General features: G+C 43.8%; 1 protein-coding gene across 2 annotated transcripts in view; it reads left to right on the top strand.

Moving 5' to 3' along the window:
- LOC138674228 (hippocampus abundant transcript 1 protein-like) overlaps positions 1-20,918 on the top strand; it is a 46,097-nt gene that overhangs the window by 10,785 nt on the left and 14,394 nt on the right. The window contains exons 2-3 of one of the 2 annotated variants that reach the window (XM_069762128.1): positions 6,317-6,412; positions 8,364-8,426. In XM_069762128.1, coding sequence (XP_069618229.1) covers positions 6,317-6,412; positions 8,364-8,426 — 159 coding nt within the window. The remainder of the gene's footprint in view (positions 1-6,316; positions 6,413-8,363; positions 8,427-20,918) is intronic. The other variant, XM_069762134.1, reaches the window with a different exon arrangement.

Below are 20,918 nucleotides of genomic sequence, written 5' to 3'. Positions count from 1 at the left end.
GCTGTAACAGTCTCAGGGGAATCTACGTTTCTAAAACTATAATTGTACATGTAATAAGACCGCTCTGGTAATATCCGTAACTTTCTTCTAAGAGCAATAACTTATTTTTTTCTCCCATCTTTGCGTGCACATAGCCGGGCTTGTTTGTTGTCGGGCGAGTTGAGGTTTTGAATGACCCCATTCATTTTGCCATATCGCGTACTGGAAAACAGGAAAAAATTCCAAGTGTGTTGAAATTGTGCATTTCCACAGTTGTTTTCTTTTTCCTATATATTTTTTTTTTATTTGGCTCTCAGTATGCATTAAAAATGACCAGGCAATTTCATTTTCCATTTTTTTTTTTTCTGAATTTAAAAAAAAATTGAAATATTTTGCCTCTGTCACTGTTTTGATATCGGTAACTTTTTAATTATTTTTTATCAATGGGCTAATTTTTTTGTTGAGCAAGCTAATGTTTTTATTGATACCATTATGGGGTAGAGATACATTTTGATCACTTATTGCATTTTTTTTTTCCAGTACAGCGAAAACCAATGAAAACGCTGCAATCCTGACGTATCAATTTTTCTCATTAAGGCATTTTAAGTCCATTTGTTTTTATTTTTATACATGCCAAGTATTCTTTTTATTTATTTATTTTAATTGGAGTAAAAGAGAGGTGACTCAAATTTTATATTTTTTATTTTTGTTTCCTAGCTTGTCTAAAAACATTTATACTTTTTTTTTTTTTTTTTACTTCCCTAAGGGGACTTCAACCTGCAATCATCTGATTGCTTGTACTACACTGCTCAAAAAAAAAATGGGAACACCTAAACAACACAATGTAACTCCCATGTCAATCACACTTCTGTGAAATCAACCTGCCCAGTTATGAAGCAACACGGATTGTGAAACAGTTTCTCCTGCTGTTGGGCAAATGGCACAGACAACAGGTAGAAATGATAGGCAATTAGCAAGACACCCACTATAAAGGAGTGATTCTGCAGGGGGTGACCACAGAAACATTCTCTGTTCTCATCCTTTTTGGCTGTTGTTTTGGTCACTTTTGCATTTTGTTATTCCTCTCGCTCCTAGAGGTACAGTAGCATAAGGCGGTGTCTACAACCCACAGAAGTTGCTCAGGTAGTGCAGCTCATCCAGGATGGCACATCAATGCGAGCTGTGGCAAGAAGGGTAGCTGTGTCTGTCAGCACAGTGGCCAGAGCATGGAGCAGATACGTGGAGACTTGGAGGGGGGCCATAGAAGGGCAACAACCCAGCAGCAGGACTGCTACCTCCTCCTTTATGCAAGCAGGAACAGAAGTGCTAGAGCCCTGCAGAATGACCTCCGTCAGGCCACTAACATCCGTGTATCTGCTCAAACTGTCAGAAAGAGACTCCATGAAGGTGGTATGGATGGCCCGATGTCCACAAGTGGGTGTTGTGCTCACAGCCCAACACAGTGCAGGGTGATTGGCATTTGCCAGAGAACACTAAGATTGGCGAATTCAACATTGGTGCCCTGTGCTCTTCACGGATGAGAGCAGGTTCACACTGAGCACATGTGACAAAGTCTGGAGATGCCGTGGAGAACGTTCTGCTGCCCGCAGCATCACCGGTTTGGCAGTGGGTCAGTGATGGTGTGGAGTGGAATTTCTTTGTAGGGCTGCAGAGCCCTCCATGTGCTAGCCAGAGGTACACTGACTGCCTTAGGTACCGGGATGAGATCCTCAGACACATTGTGAGACCATTTGCTGGTGTGGTTGGCCCTGAGTTCCTTCTGATGCATGTCAATGACAGGCCTCATGTGGCTGAAGTGTTTCAGCAGTTCCTGGATGATGAATGTATTGATACTATGGACTGGCCTACCCGTTCCCCAGGCCTGAATCCAATCGAGCATATCTGTGTTACACCACAGACTGTCCAGGAGTTGGCGGATGCTTCAATCCAGGTCTGGGAGGAGATCCCTCAGGAGAACATCCACTGCCTCATCAGCAGCAGGCCCAGACATTGTAGGGAGGTCATACAGGCACGTGGAGGCCACACACATTACTGAGCATCATTTCCTTGTATTGAGGCACTTCTACTGAAATTGGATCAGCCTGTAATTTGATTTTCTACTTTGATTTTGAGTATCATTCCAAATCCAGAACTCCGTGGGATATTAATTTACATTGTTCATTTTTATGTTTTTTTTTGTTCTCAATGCATTCCAATATGTAGTTAATAAAGATTTGCAACTGGAATATTTCATTCAGTGATATTTAGGATGCGATATTTCAGCGTTCCCTTTAATTTTTTTGAACAGTTTATATAATTCAGTACCACAGTATTACAATATATAGTAAAGAACACGGTCTCTTATGAACGCCAGCCACATGCTAATTTTCAACAGAGCAGCATCATGACAAACACCGAGGTCTTCGGTAGACCCCCGGCTGCTATATCAATCAATCGGAACTCCTTAATTGATGGAGCTAATGTGCATGCGCAATGTGTTGATGATCAGGATCCTCCCAGGGTGTTATGATTGTAAGATCCCAAGCAGGACTAGTTCTGCTTAATTAGCACACATGCTGCTGCCGGGTAATAGTTCATTCATCACACTATGAAGCATTAGTATGTCACCTAAAGCACCTTCATATTAAAGAAATCTTCCACACTGCTAAAGTAATGGTTGGAGACATTTGCCCTGACATCTTCCCTTTAATCTCTGATGAGGCTTATAGGAGTTGTCCCCTTTGAGAACTTTTCCACCATATGGTTAGTTCCTTCACTTGTCCTTCTCGGATTAAGCGCTGAGTCTCTGCTGCTGCCCCAGGCTCTAGCTGCATCGGTGCCTTCCCATCGACAATGCTGCAGCCAATCACGGTGTTCAGCGGCTCGTCCACGCTACGTTGGCAGAGTCGCTGAACTCAATGATTGGTTGCAGCTCTGCTGATGTGATTTCACCTTTTGCAGCCAAACACAGATTGAGGCAGTGGTAGAGAGCATTACGACCATTAACAACTGCCACTATATTAGTGGTCGTAACCATGGACACCTAAGGTCCTGCAATGCCTGCACATGAGGAAAAGAGACATAGCTAACCAGAAAAACTGTACTACATTTCTAATTGGAGGTATTTGGTAATTGTATTACACCTACTACATATTGGGATACGATATTGGAGATGGGGATACCCCTTTAAGGTGAATTCACACATCTGTGTATAACTCATGTATGGACCACAATGTCCGTGCCTTCCACAGATGTAATCAGAAATAACAGCCTCGTAGGCATAGTCCTGCACGAATCACAGTCGGGTGAATTCGGCCTTAGGCTACTTTCACACTAGCGTTGTTTGCTGTATGTCGCAATGCGTCGTTTTGGAGAAAAAATGCAACCTGCAAATGTGCCTGCAGGATGCGTTTTTTTTTCTCCATAGACTTGTATTACCGACGCATTGCGACGTATGGCCACACGTCGCATCCATCGTGCGACGGATGCGTCATGTTTTGGCGGACCCTCGGCACAAAAAAACGCTACATGTAACTTTTTGTGTGTCGAGTCTGCCATTTTCGACCGCGCATGTGCAGCTGAAACTCCGCCCCCTCCTTCCCGGTACTCACAATGGGGCAGCGGATGCGTTGTAAAACTGCATCTGCTGCCCACGTTGTTCTACATTAACACACTGTCCGTCGGGCGTACCGACTGACTAGTGTGAAAGTAGCCTTAAAGGTGTTTTCTACTTTCAGGAATAATAACTGACCACTCGGGTTTCGTTGTTTTGGCTACAGCGGTGACGTGACATTGACAACGGGCATCACCACTGTAGCCAATCGCTGAGCTTAGAGGCTCGACAGTTTACCTCAGCCAAAACCCGAGACCCAAGCGGAAGCGGTGAGGCCGACTACCCGCTCTATGACTTGATGTATGTTAGAGCTGTAAAGGAGAACGTGGACCCTTAACACAACTTCACTTTTAAAATAACAACGTAAATGGGCATAGACTCACATGTAAAGCGCCATGGAATAAATGGCGCTATAATAATAAGTAATAGAATGTGGGAAAGGTAAGAAAAAAAGTCCCCTAAGCAAATACAATATCCAAAGTTAGGCATTGAAAGGGTTATATTTTCTGAGTGAAAGAATTAGCCATTTCAGCCAGGACTCCTCAATTTCCATGACTCCGACTCCACCAAAATGGGCGCCGACTCCTTCAACTCCACAGCCCTGGTTTCAGCCTCCTGATGGGATCAGACCCATGTACTATGATTTGACTTTGTTGTTATATTTGTCTCCATTAGTCCCCATTTTCCTGCATGACTTCCATGACTGTGGAGAACTATGGGAGAGGAGGCTGAGGTAGGGAGGATCTCGCCCGGTGGAACCTGTTCCAGAGCGAGGCCTGCGAGGCTGGGAAACCTGATTTTCTGCCGTAATCTCCTTAGCTCTGTGTCTGTAGTGGAAGCAGAAGCCTGTGTGCGTCGGACTGCTGCAGCCACCGCGCTTTGCCGTACAAGCTGCTATTTATCAGAACCATCTTGTAATTGTAAGATGGCGAAAATGCGCCCAGTCTTCCTTCGCTCCGGAAATACCCAGCTCCATGTAAACAATCCGGCCATAGCTATGTTTAGTGCAGAAAGCTCCACAGACATGCCCAGGGATGACATTTGAGGACACCATGTCACAGTATCTAAACTGGTCCCAGTGCAATGGGTTAATTTTTAATTAGATTTTTTTGGATGATTTGACTTTTTTTTTAATTTATTTATTTATTTAATTTTTGTCGTTAATCTGACGTTAGAAAGATCAAAGCTGTGACACCGTTCACAATGAGGAACTGGGCGAAGTGCGTAGATTTCCTCCACCTCGCTCCTGTCCACAGAGCTTTGCATATCTAACAGACTGGTAGTTTTGTAGGTCACAATTGCTGCTTAGCAACAAGCGACGTCACCAGTGCTAATGCTTGTCACCAGCTCACTCTTCAAATAAAGAAAAAAGAAATCTTTTGTGCACTGTAAATGCGACTGTGCTGTAAATATTTGATACCTTAGGGTATCGTAAAAAATGACATCTTCCCTAAATCGCATTTTTGTAATCATGATATAGTGATAATATATATATAATATCATATTTCTTGTTTTGTTACGCTTTTGTCAGCTTTGCTGTATAGACTGGGTGTGAATGAGCAGAGTCCTCTCATTACTACTGCAGCTGTATTGTACTGCTGGATGCATAGGTATAGCATGATAACGGTGTACTCACAGATAATGATCTGGATTTAGCTTTCCTGTCACTCTGCGGTCTCTGAGAGGGGCTTTATTACTTTTCGGAGGCTGGGTCAATATGACACTTCTGTCAGTTGGCACATCAATTTCTGCTGCCCTAAAGAGCAATTGCCCTGCTCCACCGGCCATACAGACGATATAGAAAGTATTTATCCAATATGACCTCCCATGGAAAGATTTCTAAAAAATAATTTTGCTTCAATCTATGGTCAGACGTAGATTCTGTGATCCGATAGAATTGGGCCGATTATGCAAACAACGCTCTGATCAGGGTTTTCCGTGTCAGAATAGTGTGATCCGATTCTCCCAGATGCGATAATCTGAGCACACTGCAAGGACAAAATGGAGACCAAAATATCTCCATTGTGTGGGAAGTCAAACTGCACTCAGATGTCATCCGAGTGCAGCCTGATGGTTCCCACTCGCTCATAGGTGTGACTAGGTGACTGTCATCTCAGTTCAAAGTAAAATTGCAGCACTCTGCGATTTTAAGTGCATGTAAGAAAAAAATATATAATCTGCGTTTTTAAGCGCAGGAACCCGATAAAGAAATGCATGAAAAAACCCCACTGCATCACATATGCGCAAAAAAAGCATAAAAACCAAGCTATCTATTGCTGCTTTTGGGGCGAGACCTGCGGGGAAATTGCAACATTTCCCTTTGTGGAAATATGTCCGTAGGACGCTTTCACACATTATTTTCAGCTGAAACCAGGAGAGGATCTTCAGCGAAGAGGTATCTTTCCTTTCCCCTATTTGCCTCTGTATTTTCGGACCCCCTTCTATTTTTGGCCACAAATACTGGTGCAAAATACTCCCCAAAATGCAGCAGTGTGAACGTTGTTCTAGCAGTCCGAGCTGGAGATATGGCCACACAGAGGTTGGGTTGGTGGAAAAGCTCCTATTTAGTAAAATATTAGTAACTTGCTATGAATACAATCTGCCTCCTAATTGTAGAGATCTGGCCTCTGCTGCGTGTGGCGCTATGCTTGCACCGCCATCATGCGTGTATGCTATTACAGCACTTTATAAATACATCTGTGTTTTTTTTCTCATTGAATACAGCAGCAAGGAATGGGAAGGCCGAGTGTGTATCATGCGGTCGTGGTCATCTTCCTAGAATTTTTTGCCTGGGGTCTGTTAACAACGCCAATGCTTGTAGTGAGTATTACTGCAGTATTCTCTGTTCTTTATGAATAGCTTATTTATGTAAAGACTAATATGAATGGTGTGGTGCTACTATTATGCTTTGCTTATATAGCGATTTACAGACATCATCATCACTGTCCCCGTTGGGGCTCACAATCTAGATTCCCTATCAGTATGTCTTTGGAGTGTGGGAGGAAACCAGAGAACCTGGAGGAAACCCATGCAATCATTGGGAGAACATACAAACTCCTTGCAGATGTTGTCCTTGGTGGGATTTGAACCCAGGGTCATAGCGATGCAAAGCAATAGTGCTGACCACTGAGCCACCTTTGTGGACTCCAAGACTACAAACACACAAAGGGCGCTACGATTCGCACATCAACTTTGGAGGTGTATTCCTTTAGATGTCCTCCCCATGTTTGCCTGGGTTTCCTCCGAGCTCTACGGTTTCCTCCCACATTCCAAAGTCATACTGATAGGGAATCTAGATTGTGAGCCCCAATGGGGAAAGTGATATAATGTCTGTAAAGTGTTGGGAATTAATGGCACTAAATAAGTGAGTAAAATAAATAAACAGTACCATATATACTTGAGTATAAGCCGAGGCACCTACTTTTGCCATGGAAAACTGGGTAAGCTTATTGACTCAAGTATAAGCCGGTTATGCATTGTCCCCTCATCCCTGACATTGTATGCATGGCTGTCCCTTCCCTGTCCGGGTATGAATGCCTCCCCATTCCTGTCTGCATGCCTCCCCTGTCCTGGTGTGAATGCCTCCCCCGATCCTTCCCTGTATGCATGCCTCCCCCTTCCAGTCCCTGTATGCATGCCTCCCCCTTCCAGTCCCTGTATGCATGCCTCCTTATTCCTTATCCCTGTGTGCATGTTTCCTATTGAAAAAAAACATCATACCTACCTGCGCGCCCTGGGTGCTGGCACTGCATCTCGTTCTGGCCGCTGGCGCCTGTCTGCAGCTCTTCCTGTGCTTAGCGGTCCGGTGGTACCGCTCATTAAGGTGTTGAATATGCGCTCCACACTTATGGGAGTGGAGGAGCGTCCATATTCATCACCTTATTGAGCGGTACCATGTGCCCGCTGAGCACAGGAAGAGCTGCAGGCGCCAGCGGCTGGAACGAGATGCAGTGCCAGCACCCAGGGCGCACAGGTAGGTGAGTATGATGTGTGTGCCGGCTCCTGGCACTTGCTGCTTTGCCGCCCCCCCCCCCCTCCCCCTCCCCTCCGGCTTTCTATACCGTGACTCGTGTATAAGCTGAGGGGGGTGTTTTCAGCACAAAAAAAAAAATGTGCTGGAAAACTCGGCTTATACACAAGTATATATGGTAGATTGAAAAATCTATCTCTATAGGGGGCAGTTAAGGTTGCCGAGACATTTGAAACAGCCAAGCGACTTCTGTTTCGCAGTCACTTTATGGAAAGGTGGCTGCTCATGCCCAGCTGTTTCTCTCTCTTCATGCACCCAGCTGATGCAGGGAGTTAAAAACTGCAGTAAATCAATATTTTTTTTTTTACCCTAAACCATCCCCTCGCCATCATACTTCTATAGATTACCAAAGAAGAGTTCTGCTGGAAACAGATCATGTGCGGTGAGGTGCATCTACAGATACTCCGGGTACTCTACTCTCTTGATCTTACCCTTATCGCTACGTGTTCATTACTGGAGATGTCACATACTTCCAGACTACTTTTGATTTGTACCCATGGCACAATGTCATGCGCATGTCGCTTTGCAACAATGAAGACGTGCAAGGGCTATAAATCAAGAGTTGGGATGTCTGCAAATAGGAGGTGTTGCAGGGCTCTGAACTAGTGGCCGCGGGCGTGTTACTTGGCTGCTGGACCAGGGCTCTGCAGATCGGTTTGCTCATCTGTAATCTATCACAGTCTGTCTTTTCGGGTGATCTAGTGTCACATCAGTGTTTTTTTTTTTTTCTCTCTTGTGCAGGTGCTACATGAAACCTTTCCCCAACATACCTTTCTAATGAACGGTCTCATTCAAGGAGTTAAGGTAAGGGGACCTCTGCCCTTGTTTTTTTTATACTTGCCTAAAGCTGTTCAGTGTTGACATGAAACAAATCGTGTTGCCGGGGCTAGAGCTTAACTTCTTGTAGCATTTTTTTTTCTCTAATGATTAAAAGGAGACTCCTCTCTGCAATTTGTATCACAAGCACAGACCTTTTTTTTAGGAGTTCGTAGGCTAAGAGGAGCAATTGGGTAGTCATGGAGAAAACGTTTATGTTCTTATGCGAATAGGTTGTGGCCATACCTTTACTTGATCACTGTCCTTTTGAATACGTTTGCATAAAACAGTAGTACAGGTGAATAATACAGCATACTTTACCAGAGTGGCATGTTTCTGTAGAGGATCATCCGTTATCGAGGAGTGTTAAGTTGTCAAAGGTGACGGAGCGCTGGGATAAATAGTTGGCATGCCTTAATTCTGACAAGCTGCTAGTCACATGTAATGGCTTGTGCTCTCCGCTTCCTTGCCAAATGCACCCGATTAGTTTTCAGAAGTATACAGCTAGTCGTGATGAGTATCCACATTATGCACACCACATTTTATTTTCCATAGGAATAAAAATGTAAAAAAGTAAAGCAAAAATTAGAAAAAAAAAAAGCATAAAGTGGAAAAAATAAAGTATATTGCTAATTATGTATTGTGTTACATATGATATTGGAATGTGGTGTGCCATATAGGGCTAGCTACAATAATGCGCTCATACGGTGCCCACCAGAGTTCTAATGGTGCGTCTATATAATAGTATTCGATCAATAAACTGAGAGATGTCGTTCTTTTCATTGGTTCAGGCGCTGGGTGTGGGATCAGACGAGTGCAGGTCCTCAGAATCAGAAGTCGCCCTGTGTGACCATACAGGTCCACCAAGGCTAGCCCCCATCTGTTGCCTTGGATATGGATATCCGTATACTCCATCACAGACCTTTCAGATTTAATGAGCAGGTAGCAGCGGTGCGCAGTCCAATACCAGGGTGTCTACATGTATTGACAAGTGCTTCTATAGTTACTAGAAAGTTCCATGACCGTGTCTCCAAATTTGAGAAAAAAACACAACATCCGTTTTCACTGCACCAAAAAAAAAAGCTATCCCAAAAATTTTGCTGGGAATTTTTGCCCGTTCATCCAAAAGAGCATTTGCGAGGTGATCAAGCAGCGGATGTAATGTGGGATGACTAAAATAACTGTATGTAATGTAGGTCACCAATGCCGTCTTACTATTTCCTATGCCGTGGTGATGGTCCTCCTTATTTCTGGGCTCTGGAGTAGGAAGGATCGTCCCGACAGCTTCACTTTCCTGGACTTTTAGATGGGCTGTCTCGGTAGGATTGGGTAGATGTGCTGCACTCTACCATGTGCACACTTGGTGTAAGCTAATGCGCTTACGTCTGGGTCTCTAGATGCTTCAGTGTCTGATTATTATGGGAGTGCTCAGGAAGGAGGAACAGTAGGCTTTCCTAGCGCTGATCTGGACTTCACTGCTAAAACTCAAGGTAAATCAAGGCAAGTGTGGGTCCTAACGATGGAGGTCTTGATTGGCAACTGAAAAAAGTAAGGTTTAAAAAACCCCAAAATTCACTCAAAGTAGAGAAGGAGGATATCCAGGGATGTTTAAGAAGATGATAATAAAGACGTCTTTGCATCTACTAAGGATTTGTTGGATGAGATGATGAAGTGTAATGATAAAACATTGTGCGATCCGATGGCCTGCACTCATCTCACACGATCACTGACCATGCTCGCTTACATTTCATGCCGATCTGTTACTAGTTTTCCTATTTTCATTGTCAGCTGGTACATATCCTTTTTATGGCAACTGCAGTATTACCGCTGAGTAATCGCCACCTACTCTCCATTTTGTTTATTGGATAACACACGTAGGATTTCTCATCATGCTCCTGCTTTATCCAAGTCATTCTCGTCGGCAGAAAGGTCATTTCCAATCCAGGGTGAGCATGTTGGATGAAGATACCCTGTGTGTCTTTAAGAGGACATATCACGTTTCCCCCATTCCCTTTTTTATTTTTTATATTTTGGGGCCCTGTTTGCTTATTCCTTGCTTGTGGTCCAGGAGAGAGCGACAGAAGAGATTTCTCTGGACCCCTATAGACTTTTAATGTCCAAAACTGATTCACAGAACGGATGAAAATAGGACAGGCTCTGAGTCTAAAGTTTAAAGAACAGGCAACAGATGGACATGCACAGTGGATGTCATTGCCTCCCATCCCCCACCTCTTTGTTTGTTTTTTTTGTTTTTTTAATTTTATTTTTTTTTACGTGTTTGATTTCTTTTATTCTATACACAATCACTTTAGATTTGCACATCCTGAGTGAGAAGTGTGAGGCCTTTTTCCTGTGCGCGTCCCCTCCTGCTGCTCTGAATGCATCGGTTACAGGATTTAATGCTAGTGAAATGGGCCAAGGCAGGGAATGGCTCGGCACGTTGATTATAGCGCTCTTGCTAAGCTCCTCTCAAGGAATTAATTTGTTCTGGTTGTGTAATAATTTAAAGGATTACATTTTCTTCCGTTCTCGCGCCTACACCCGAGAAGCAGCGACCTGCTTTTGCCGCTGTGGTGCGTTTGCTGGAGTTGCAGGTCGGGAGCAGCTGTGGGGCCGCGTGTTTCTCTCCACCCTCCTCTAGAACAGATGTGGTCACTGGGATCTGTTCCATGTCATTCTTGATTGTTTCGTTCGGCGCATTACTGACCAGGAAAATCGAGAGATTTTCATGCTCTGTTGTGGGAATGTTTATGTGCAATGGCTTTCTTGTTCCTCAACGGTTTTCCTCTTGCAGCCTGCAAATATAGACTTGGGTTTATAAGGTATTTAGTGCTTTAAGGTTATTGTGCTTATTTTTATTCTGTATACCCTTTTTATTTGGTCTCCCATGACAGCACCACAAGAGAGGGGATCCACTCTTCAGGGACAGGAAACCTACAGGCACCTCCCCCAGGCATCAGTTGGTTTCCTGTCCCTGACGGTGACCCTGTTCCTACAGATACTTGAGGAGTTGTCGGATCCCAGGCCCGGCCGGTCGGTTCAGGTAGCTGGGGGTCCCCTGTCTCGGCCGGTGCGGGGTTCCTGGAAGCGAATAAATAATAATAAAATACTCTCTAAACTGTTTTGGAGATCCCATCTTTGTGTTAGCGGTACGACAATGTACTGGTGAAGTTCAGTTCATCGAGGCGACAGAAGCTGGATGCTGAAGTTGTTGGCATGAACTCCCTGAAGTTTTTTTCCTTGGAACAGTGCACATGGGAAAGTCCTCCAAGTGAATGTAGAACATCTGGTGACTAAATGATGTTAACCCTTTGTGACTGTGTATTGCTGTATGCCCATATCTTAGAGTGCATTGGACGCCTTAAAACAGTACATAAATGTATCACTTTAAAGTCCTGACAGAATGCTCACATATGGTTAACGTGGACCCGTAACATGACGCATGGTGTGAGAGCGTGACAGGACTCCATGACGCTTTTTCTGCAGGACAAATTGTATTATTTTGTAGCTTTTTTTTTTTTTCAGATTCAGCATAAAATACTGTGAAATTTTACTTTTTGTTACACAAATATCAAAAGAATTTTACACTTAGTTTTTTTTTCATACTTTTTTAATTTGATTTTTTTCTGAACAAATAACCTGATGAATGCGACTGTGCAAGTTATTACATTTGCGTGAATAATAATGAAATAAAATGTGATTTATGTGGTGGATACTGATTTTGTTTGCATTGTTTTGCAAAGGGGACTTTTTGTTTTATTTTACACATGATTTTTAGGGTATGTGCACACGTCAGGAATTTCTAGCAGAAATTTCCTGACAAAAACCGGACATTTCTGCCAGAAATCCGCATGTGGTTTTTTTTGCGGTTTTTTTTCGCATTTTTTATGCGTTTTTGACGCGTTTTTTGCGCGTTTTTTCCAAATGCATAGAATGCTGCTTTTTTTTACCGCAATGCGTTTTTTTTGTGGGAAAAAACGCATCATGTGCACAAAAATTGCAGAATGCATTCTAAATGATAGGATGCATATGTCTGCGGTTTGTAATGCATTTTTATTGTGAAAAAAACGCGAAAAAAACTAAACGTGTGCACATACCTTTTAAAGTAGCTTTTGTTACATAATTTGTTGTCCAAGAGCGCATCAAACATTGCTGGACCCCTGGCGAATGTATTTTTTTTACTTTGATTTTATTTTTTTTATTTTTAACCTTTTGACAACCGTCAATACGTGAGAAAATGGCAGGCGTTAAATTACCTTATTCCCTCATCAATTATCTCCCTCCCCCCCCCCCCTCCACTGGTGCAATTTCCGCTGGTGTCAGCGGTACACAACAGCTAGGCTCTGGTTGAAATACTGGCCAGTAGGGTACGAATAACCCCTTAAATACCGCTGTTACTTGTGACAATGGTATCTTAAGTGGTTAAAAGACCCCCTATGGCAGGATAGACTACCCACGATTGTTAGCGCAGGTGCCAATCGATGCCATGGTATCATGAGGTCTTTTGGTGATCCCAGGTATGGTGACCTGTGAGATCCAGCTATAAGCACTCCCAGGCTCTGTCAGTAAGTCACTGCACTACGCGAGTAAGGCCAATATGAGACCAGTGATGAAGGGTGGGGGCGGCTGCCATGGAGCGGGGTCTCGGGAGGCAGTGTCGTTACTGCAGGAAGCTGGCAGCTGCAGGAGTGGGGCGATGCTGTGGGCCCTGGATGGGAGGAGGGTGCATACGTAGGTTGAGATCTTGGGAGCCGAGGGGACTCTACTGGCATATTGTGATACCCTGGGGCCCGCCACGGCGTCGCACCACTGAACGCCCCCCGCCTCCCATCCCTGGGCCCACAGCAACGCCCCACTCCTGCCGCTGCCAGCTTCCTGCAGCAGCAGCCCCCCCTCCACCGCAGCCGCCCCCTACCCCTTATTAAACTCCCTTTAAAAACAGACTATAAGATGAACCACCATTTTATTAAAAAAAAAATCATTTTCCCCGTTTTCCTCCTGAAAATTTGGGTTGCGTCTTATGGTCCGCTGCGTCTTATAATCTGCAAAATACGGTACATTTTTGTGAGATTTACAAGGAAACCCCCTAGTAAGTGTTCAGCGTAGAACACAAGATTGTGATCCCAGCCTTATACTGAAAGTGATCAAAAAATGTTATGTGCCCCAAAACGTTACCAAGAAAAATAAAACTTTTCTCTCACACATCTAGCCCCCACTCAGGTGCGTTATCTGTTACTGGAAATATAGGAGGTTCTCGCGTTACTGTTAGAACAAAGGCTCTGGAAAAGCGAAATGGCTCCCGGCCCCTCAAATAAAATCCAGTGAAATCTGCTCCCCCAAATTCCTCTTCTTTCCCCCTCACTGTGCCTAAACCTCAGTAAGTGGCCACATTTTGACATTATTGTAGCGGGGAGAGCCCACTTAACAATTTATGTGGTGCATGTCTCCAGATGCCCAAGCTGGGCACAATGTATGGGGGCTCTATACTGTAGGGTGGCACAATGTATGGGCACTAGACTGGCATATTTGCAAGTCTTCAGAATAAAGCATGACATGGATGTTACCAAATAGTCTCTGCAGCCGTAGATGAATTCATGGAGAGGTGCAATTTCTACATTGGGGTCAGTTTGGGTTTTTTTTCTGCTGTTCTGGCACCTTCGGGGCTCCGAAATGTCGCCCACAGACAATTCTATCAAAATCTGTGCTCCAAAAGCCAATTGGCACTCCTGCCTTCTCAGCCCCGACGTGTGGCTTAACAGTGGTTTCTGACGACATATTGGGCAATAAATTGTGGGGTCCAGTTTCACCTATTAACCCTTGTGTAAATGACAGATTTTCAACAAATAGAAAAAAAAAATGTAATTTTTACCACTAAAATGCTATATTTCCACTTCTCAATGTTATAAAATTCTGTGAGGTCAAAATACTCATCACACCCCTTACATGATTTCCTTAAGCCAGGGGTCCCCAACCTGTAGCTCGGGAGCCACATGTGGCTCGCGGTCCCATGAATTGTGGCTCGCGGCTGTCTGCCAGCTTGGTGCATTAGCCCCAGATTTAGCAAACTGGTTTGAAGAGCACATCTCAAAATGGTGAACTTTGTGAGTATCCCTGCAGAGAAGAGCAGATCTGGATACACATCTACTGGTCTTGGGGGTTTAGAGATAATTTAAATATGGTACACTGGAGACAGTATGATACTACCGGTCAGAGGAGGTGCTTGAAGATGGATGTGACTGTTGAGAGTGCGTGATGGGAGAATACTGAATGGGGATGTGGTGGGAACCCCTGGATCTTAGTATACTGCTTTTGGGTGATTTGTGTGGAAAAGCTTTGGTTATCATTATACCCGTAATGGGGGCTTTGGTTGCTGAGGGGGGACAGGAGCTGGATGTGGCTCGCGACCCTCTTGTAGAGCTGAATGTGGCTCTCAAGGTCAGAAAGGTTGGGGACCACTGCCTTAAGCAGTATGGGGTCACTTGTGGGTGTTTCTGCTATTCTAGCACCTCAGGGACTTTTCACATCTAGATGTTTATAACGTTTTGTGAATCACCTGTAGGTCAAATAGGCTCAGTACCATGGATTGGTGGACCAGGATTGGCATCGAGAGAGTTACAGCGATAACGTTGAGGTATATTCTGAAGAGCTAGGACTATGCAGTATATCTATTCCTGATGCATTACATTTTTTGGCGATACTTTATCTAGCATGCTCGTATTCATCTGTATTTAAACTAGGCAAGACATCTTCTCATTTGGCGAACTGTGGTCCATCTTTTGCACTTTCATATGACTTGTACTGTGTTGGGAGGTGAGATTTGTAGTATTTTTTTAATAAAAAAGCTCAGTACACCCCTAGATAAATTCTTTGATTTTTCTAGTTTCCAAAATGTACCTCCAGGGGCTCTGCAAATGAGACATGGTGTTGTCAATCTATGACAGACAAATTTACCGTCCAAATACCAAATGATGCTGCCTCCTGTCCCAGCCCTGCCGTGTGTCCAAGCAGAGCTTTTTGACCACCTGTGGGGATAGTGCCATGCTCAGAAGAAAGTGGGTAACTGTAGGTCCACTTATTCATTACCCCTTGCAAAAGTGAAAAGTTTGGAGCTAAAGCAAAAAAGCCTAAACATTTTCAATATAACGACCTAATGGTACGAAATTCTGTGTATTACCTGTGAGTTCAAAATGCTCACTATACCCCTGGATAAAATCCTTGAGGGGTGCGGCTTCCATAACGGAGTCATTTGTAGCGGTTTTCTGCTGTTTGGGTGCCTATAGGTGCTGTGTAAATGCGACATGGCATCTGCAGTCTTCAGCCCAATTTTTGCTCCTTCCCTTGCGAGCCCCTGCCTTATGTTGAAGCGTGTTTCTGACCACATGTGGGGTAACTGCGCACTCAGAAGAAGCTAGCTGGCAAATAGTGGGGTCTGTTTTCTTGTCCTATTCCTTGCAAAAGTGAAACAGTTGGGGATAGTGCAACATTTTAGAGTAAAAAGTACGATTTGCTTTCCCATTCCACTTTGTGCCAATTCCTGTGCAGCACCTGAAGGGTTAAGAAATTTCTTGACAACAGTTTTTAAGTATTTGAGGGGTGCGATTTTTAAAATGGCATCACTTTCTTGGCGTTTCTAATGTATAGGCCCCTCCGAGTCCATTTCAATCTGAATAGGTCCGTAAGGGTCATGATGGAACTGTACCAGTTTACAGTGCTATAATGCGGAAAATACCGCGTGGAAACGTAGCGTTGTATTTTCTGCAGCATGTCAACTCTTTGTGCGAATTCCGCAGCATTTTACACCTGCTCCTCAATAGGAATCCTGCGTTAAAACGCAGGTGGAATCCGCACAAAAAACGCAGGAAATCCGCGGGTAATCCGCAGGTAAAGCGCAGTGCATTTTACCTGCGGATTTTTAAAAAACTGAGCCAAAAAATCCGCACAGAAATCCGCAACGTGGGCACATAGCCTTAAGAAGTAAGTTTTGTAAATTTCTTGGAAAAAAAAAAAAAAAAATTTGCTATTAAACTTTTAGGCTCTGTGCACACGTTGCGGATTTTTCGTTTTTTTTTCCCCCGCTATAAAAACGCATACATTATGCTTCCCATCATTTAGAATGCATTCCGCAATTTTTGTGCACATGATGCGATTTTTTTTTTTTTCCCCCCGCAAAAAAACGCATCGTGGTAAAAACGCAGCATGTTCATTAATTTTGCAGGTTTTCCGCGTTTTTTGCTGTTTAATGCATTGGGAAGCTCCGGGAAAAAAAGCGGCAAAAAACGCGTAAAAAACGCATGCGGATTTCTTGCAGAAAATGTCCGGATTTGCTCAGGGAATTTCTGCAAGAAATCCTGAACGTGTGCACACAGCCTTAACCCTTCTAACATCCTTACAAAATAAAATGACACTTGAAAAATGATGCAGAGGTAAAGTAGACATGTTATTAATTATTTTGTACTGTATGACTGACTAACTGGTTTAAGGATATAAAGATTGAAAGTTGTGAATTTTTCAAAATATTCAACAAGTCTTCCCAAACGCAAAATATATCTACCGTACTTAAATTTACCACTAACATAAAGTACATTGTGTCACGAAAAAAACGACGACTATGCAGCTGAAGAAATAGGAGATAGACGTGGTAACATGTTCTCCAAGATCCTTCGCTTGTCTGACCTTATGCCAGGGTGCAGGAGCTCTAAATTTTCAATAGCGTGGGGTTAAAGGCCAGGATCAAGTTCTGTAAATTTATGGCGCTTGGCTGTTACGAGGTTAAGATTCTCCTGACCACAGATCTGATGACTCAAGCAGCATTGCAGGTCCCTGTGGGACCTTACTCAGATACACTGCCATGATTAAATCCTATTCTGCACATTTGATGCACAAGTCCGGTGGGCAGTCCTGTCCTATGGCTGGTCCTGGTATACGTGCAGGGAAGACTGTCAATCGCTGAGTAGAATTGCCCAGAAGGGATTTAATAAATGAGACACTCCATTAACCTACCCAGGTCTTCCTGCTGGAAAGCATTCTACCACACATAGACTAGCCTGTTGGCCGTTCTTTCGACAGGCTTGCTTTAAATGAGATTTTTAATTTCCCTCACAGTTTTGAGGTATCCCTATCACCGGTGTTCAAGTCCGGCCTATTCATGCCTGACAGGATCAACCCTCCAGTGCTGTGTGGTATGGGGTCTGACGCTTGTGATGTCTCTCACATTCTGTGGTGGAAATCAAAGCAAGATTGAAATAAAGTCGACTGATCAGGCGGACAGATGTATGAAGAGTGTTATCGTACTCCATAGGATGCCGTGGGTGCTTTCTTGTGCTGAAGTCAGACCTCCACCAGTCACATATTGATGAACTGTCCTAGGGATTTGTGGTCAGTGTTTAACAGTACTTTGTCCCCAGATCAATGTCATCTGTACAAATGTTGTATCTTCATGTCCGTAAAAGTCAAAACGATTTTATGTAGGTCAGTATGGTATCAGGAAGAACTACGGCTCAGTGCTCAAAAGACGAGCCCTCTCACAGCCACATTGACTCGGAAAAATGGCGACACGCCGTCATATTGTCAGGTCATTTTACCACACACTGAATGCTGTTTAAAGAAAAAAACCCACAATGCAAGTCCGTTATTTTTCTAATGTTTTTTATCGTTTCGCCCCACTTGGCAATTTTTTCGCTCATTTTCAGGATCCGATACGATAAAATGAATAGTGTCAGTCATAACTATGACTCCTCCCGCAAAGAAAAAGCCCTCATGGCTTTGTCAAACGAAAAGGGGAAGAAAAAACTAAAGCACAAAAATGAAAATTCCCAGTTAAATGAATAAAATAGAAGTTATTGTGAATTTTTCCCCACAAATCTATATATGAATCTGCTCCAGAATATCCTCGCTACCTCACACTCAGGGCTGTGTGTATGGCTACACGAGTTCCCTTTAAGGTTTGGAGGGCTCTGAGGCTGGACACCTAGTTTTGTTAAATGTGAACACCGACACAGCACAATATAGTAGAGATACGTGTCCGTTCAATCCAATACAAGGAAAAATACACGTACAAGTAGAGCGTTTCACTCTGCGCCACCGGTAGTAGCTTTAATAAGGCTGTTTGTGTATTTTTCTTTTAATATTGTGACAGCTTGGTAGTGGGCGCTCCTGTGGGTGCCAGCTGGCTTCCACAAATATGATCCGTTGTTATATGTATGCCCTTTAAGTTATGGATTGGAAGCAAATTTCGAGTCGGATTGCCGCAACGTTGTATTAGTTGGCATGACAAATTTTGCTGATAAATAAGGTTTGCAGAGAATTTGTCATCTTTCCCCTCAAACCTCTGAAGGATGAGATGTCTTATTTCTACCACGGGTATTAAAAGCTGATATTGTATGTAATTAGTGACACCAGTCTCTCTCTCTTATTTTTTTTTGGGGGGGGGGGGGGGTGTATGCCATCCGGGCCGGGAATTTGACTACTTTAGTGATTGCGGCGCGGCACCGTACTTCCTGCTGGTTGAGCAGGTGACATGTAATGGAGAATTAATGGTATATCACTGATTATCGTGTGCTGTAGCCCTGTAAATTAGCCATGTCTCCATTATCCCACTATATCCGAATTCTCTTCCAACAATATGAATTCTAATTCCTCAGTCTTGTTGGTGACAGAGAGCTTTTCCCATCGGGGCTTATAATCTACCATTGGAGGGGGATTAAGACAAAAGGAGGTTTGGGATGTGGGATCAGTCTACACGAGGTTGGTTTGTAGTCTATAGCCATGGAGGCACACAGGTCTGCTGAGAAGCTTTGGTTATGATTATTTTAGAAAATGGAATAATTACAATAAAAGACATTGACTGATACCAGGTATTTGCTACCCTCATCCGAGAGCAGCGTGATGTAGAGACTGAGACCCTGATTCCTTTGATGTATCACTTACTGGGCTGTTTACTGCAGTTTTGATAGCCCCGCCCACACCGCTGATAGCTCTCCGTATACACTGTGAGCAGAAAAAGCTGCCAATCAGTGGTGAGGGCGGGGTTAAACAAGCTCATAAATATGGAAGACTACATGGCCGGAGGTTTACTAGTCCTCTAGTGATAATTTTGTGATTTTTATCAATATATAGCAAGTAATCCAGTCTGGTAGACGTCGCGGGACGTATTCCCATATTCCGCAGTATTTCACTTACGGTACTTGGTCACACCTTGGGGAACTGTCCTATCCTCTATCTGTGTATGGTAATAGAGAGGTTACTATTGTTTTCCGCTTATTACTGACTACTATAAGTGTCGGCAACCCTTTTATACACGCGGTGGTGCAGGAGCAGCTAGGTAATGCCAGTAATAAGAGGATATACCGGTCACAACATTGTATGCCAGGACAACTCCCAGCATCCAGGTAGTAATTGGCATCTAGTGGTCCCACGGAGCTGAAGTAGAAGTGATAGTAACAAGTGATGAGCGAACGTGTGGGGATAAGGTGTTATCCGAGCATTCTCATGTGCTACCCGAGTGTCTTCAGGGTGCTCGAAAAATATGTTGGTTGAGTCGCTTGCGGACCATAGAAGACGGCTAGGCTGATAAACAGAAATGAGGGAGGAGATGTATTGAGGTGCCGCACTGTGGAGAGCTTTGTGGGTGAGAACAAGCAGTGTAAATGTAGGGGCAACCAGTGCAATGACTGGCACAGAGGTGTCCAAGTACCGATTAGCCAGAGGGATGACCCTGGCTGCTGTCTTAAGGATGAACTTGAGAGTGAGGGGGGCCAATCAGTAGATAATTACAGTAGTCCAGGCGGGAGTGGATCAGGGGACAATGAGGGTTTTTGTTGTTTCCATGGTGAGAAAGGGGCAGATTGTAGAGATGTTCTTTAAGTGCAAGCCACGAGAGGGCAAGAGATTATATGTGGGAGGTGAAGGAGACATTGGTGTTAAGCATATAACAACCAGACCGCGTGCCTACTGCCAGGGCGTTATTGTGGTGCCACCCACGGAGAGGGAGATGTCAGATTTAGGGAGGTCAATAGATGGTTCATGGACGTCATCCTAAAATAAGAGCCAGAAGCAGAATTCAGGGCACCCAGGGATTTCTCCAACCCTGACTCTTGCAATCTACTGTATTTGTCCGGCTAGCTCACCATTTCTTACTATAATTTCCAGGTTACTAGGAAGTAGAAACAAAAGACCAAATATGAAGATGCTGTAGCCAATATCTCCACCATGCTCACACCCCAAGTGGGGGAGCCACCCGGGGAGATAATCAATGCCAGTTATCAAAGCGGACACTCCTCAAATCAGCAACAAAAAGAAAACAATGGAGTTTGAAGTCCATAAGCAAATATTTATTATTTACAACGAATGGCAACCATAGCCAAAAAGACATACAATTCTCATAGTTCAAATAGACATTACATATAATTGAAAAAGGAGGGTGAATAGTAGCAAAGGATGGAAATAGACACTATGTGGGTAATCCTGATACCAAATTTAATA

This window comes from Ranitomeya imitator, chromosome 1, assembly GCF_032444005.1.
Source record: "Ranitomeya imitator isolate aRanImi1 chromosome 1, aRanImi1.pri, whole genome shotgun sequence".
Lineage (NCBI taxonomy): Eukaryota > Metazoa > Chordata > Amphibia > Anura > Dendrobatidae > Ranitomeya > Ranitomeya imitator.
This window is presented reverse-complemented; position numbering and strand designations above follow the sequence as displayed.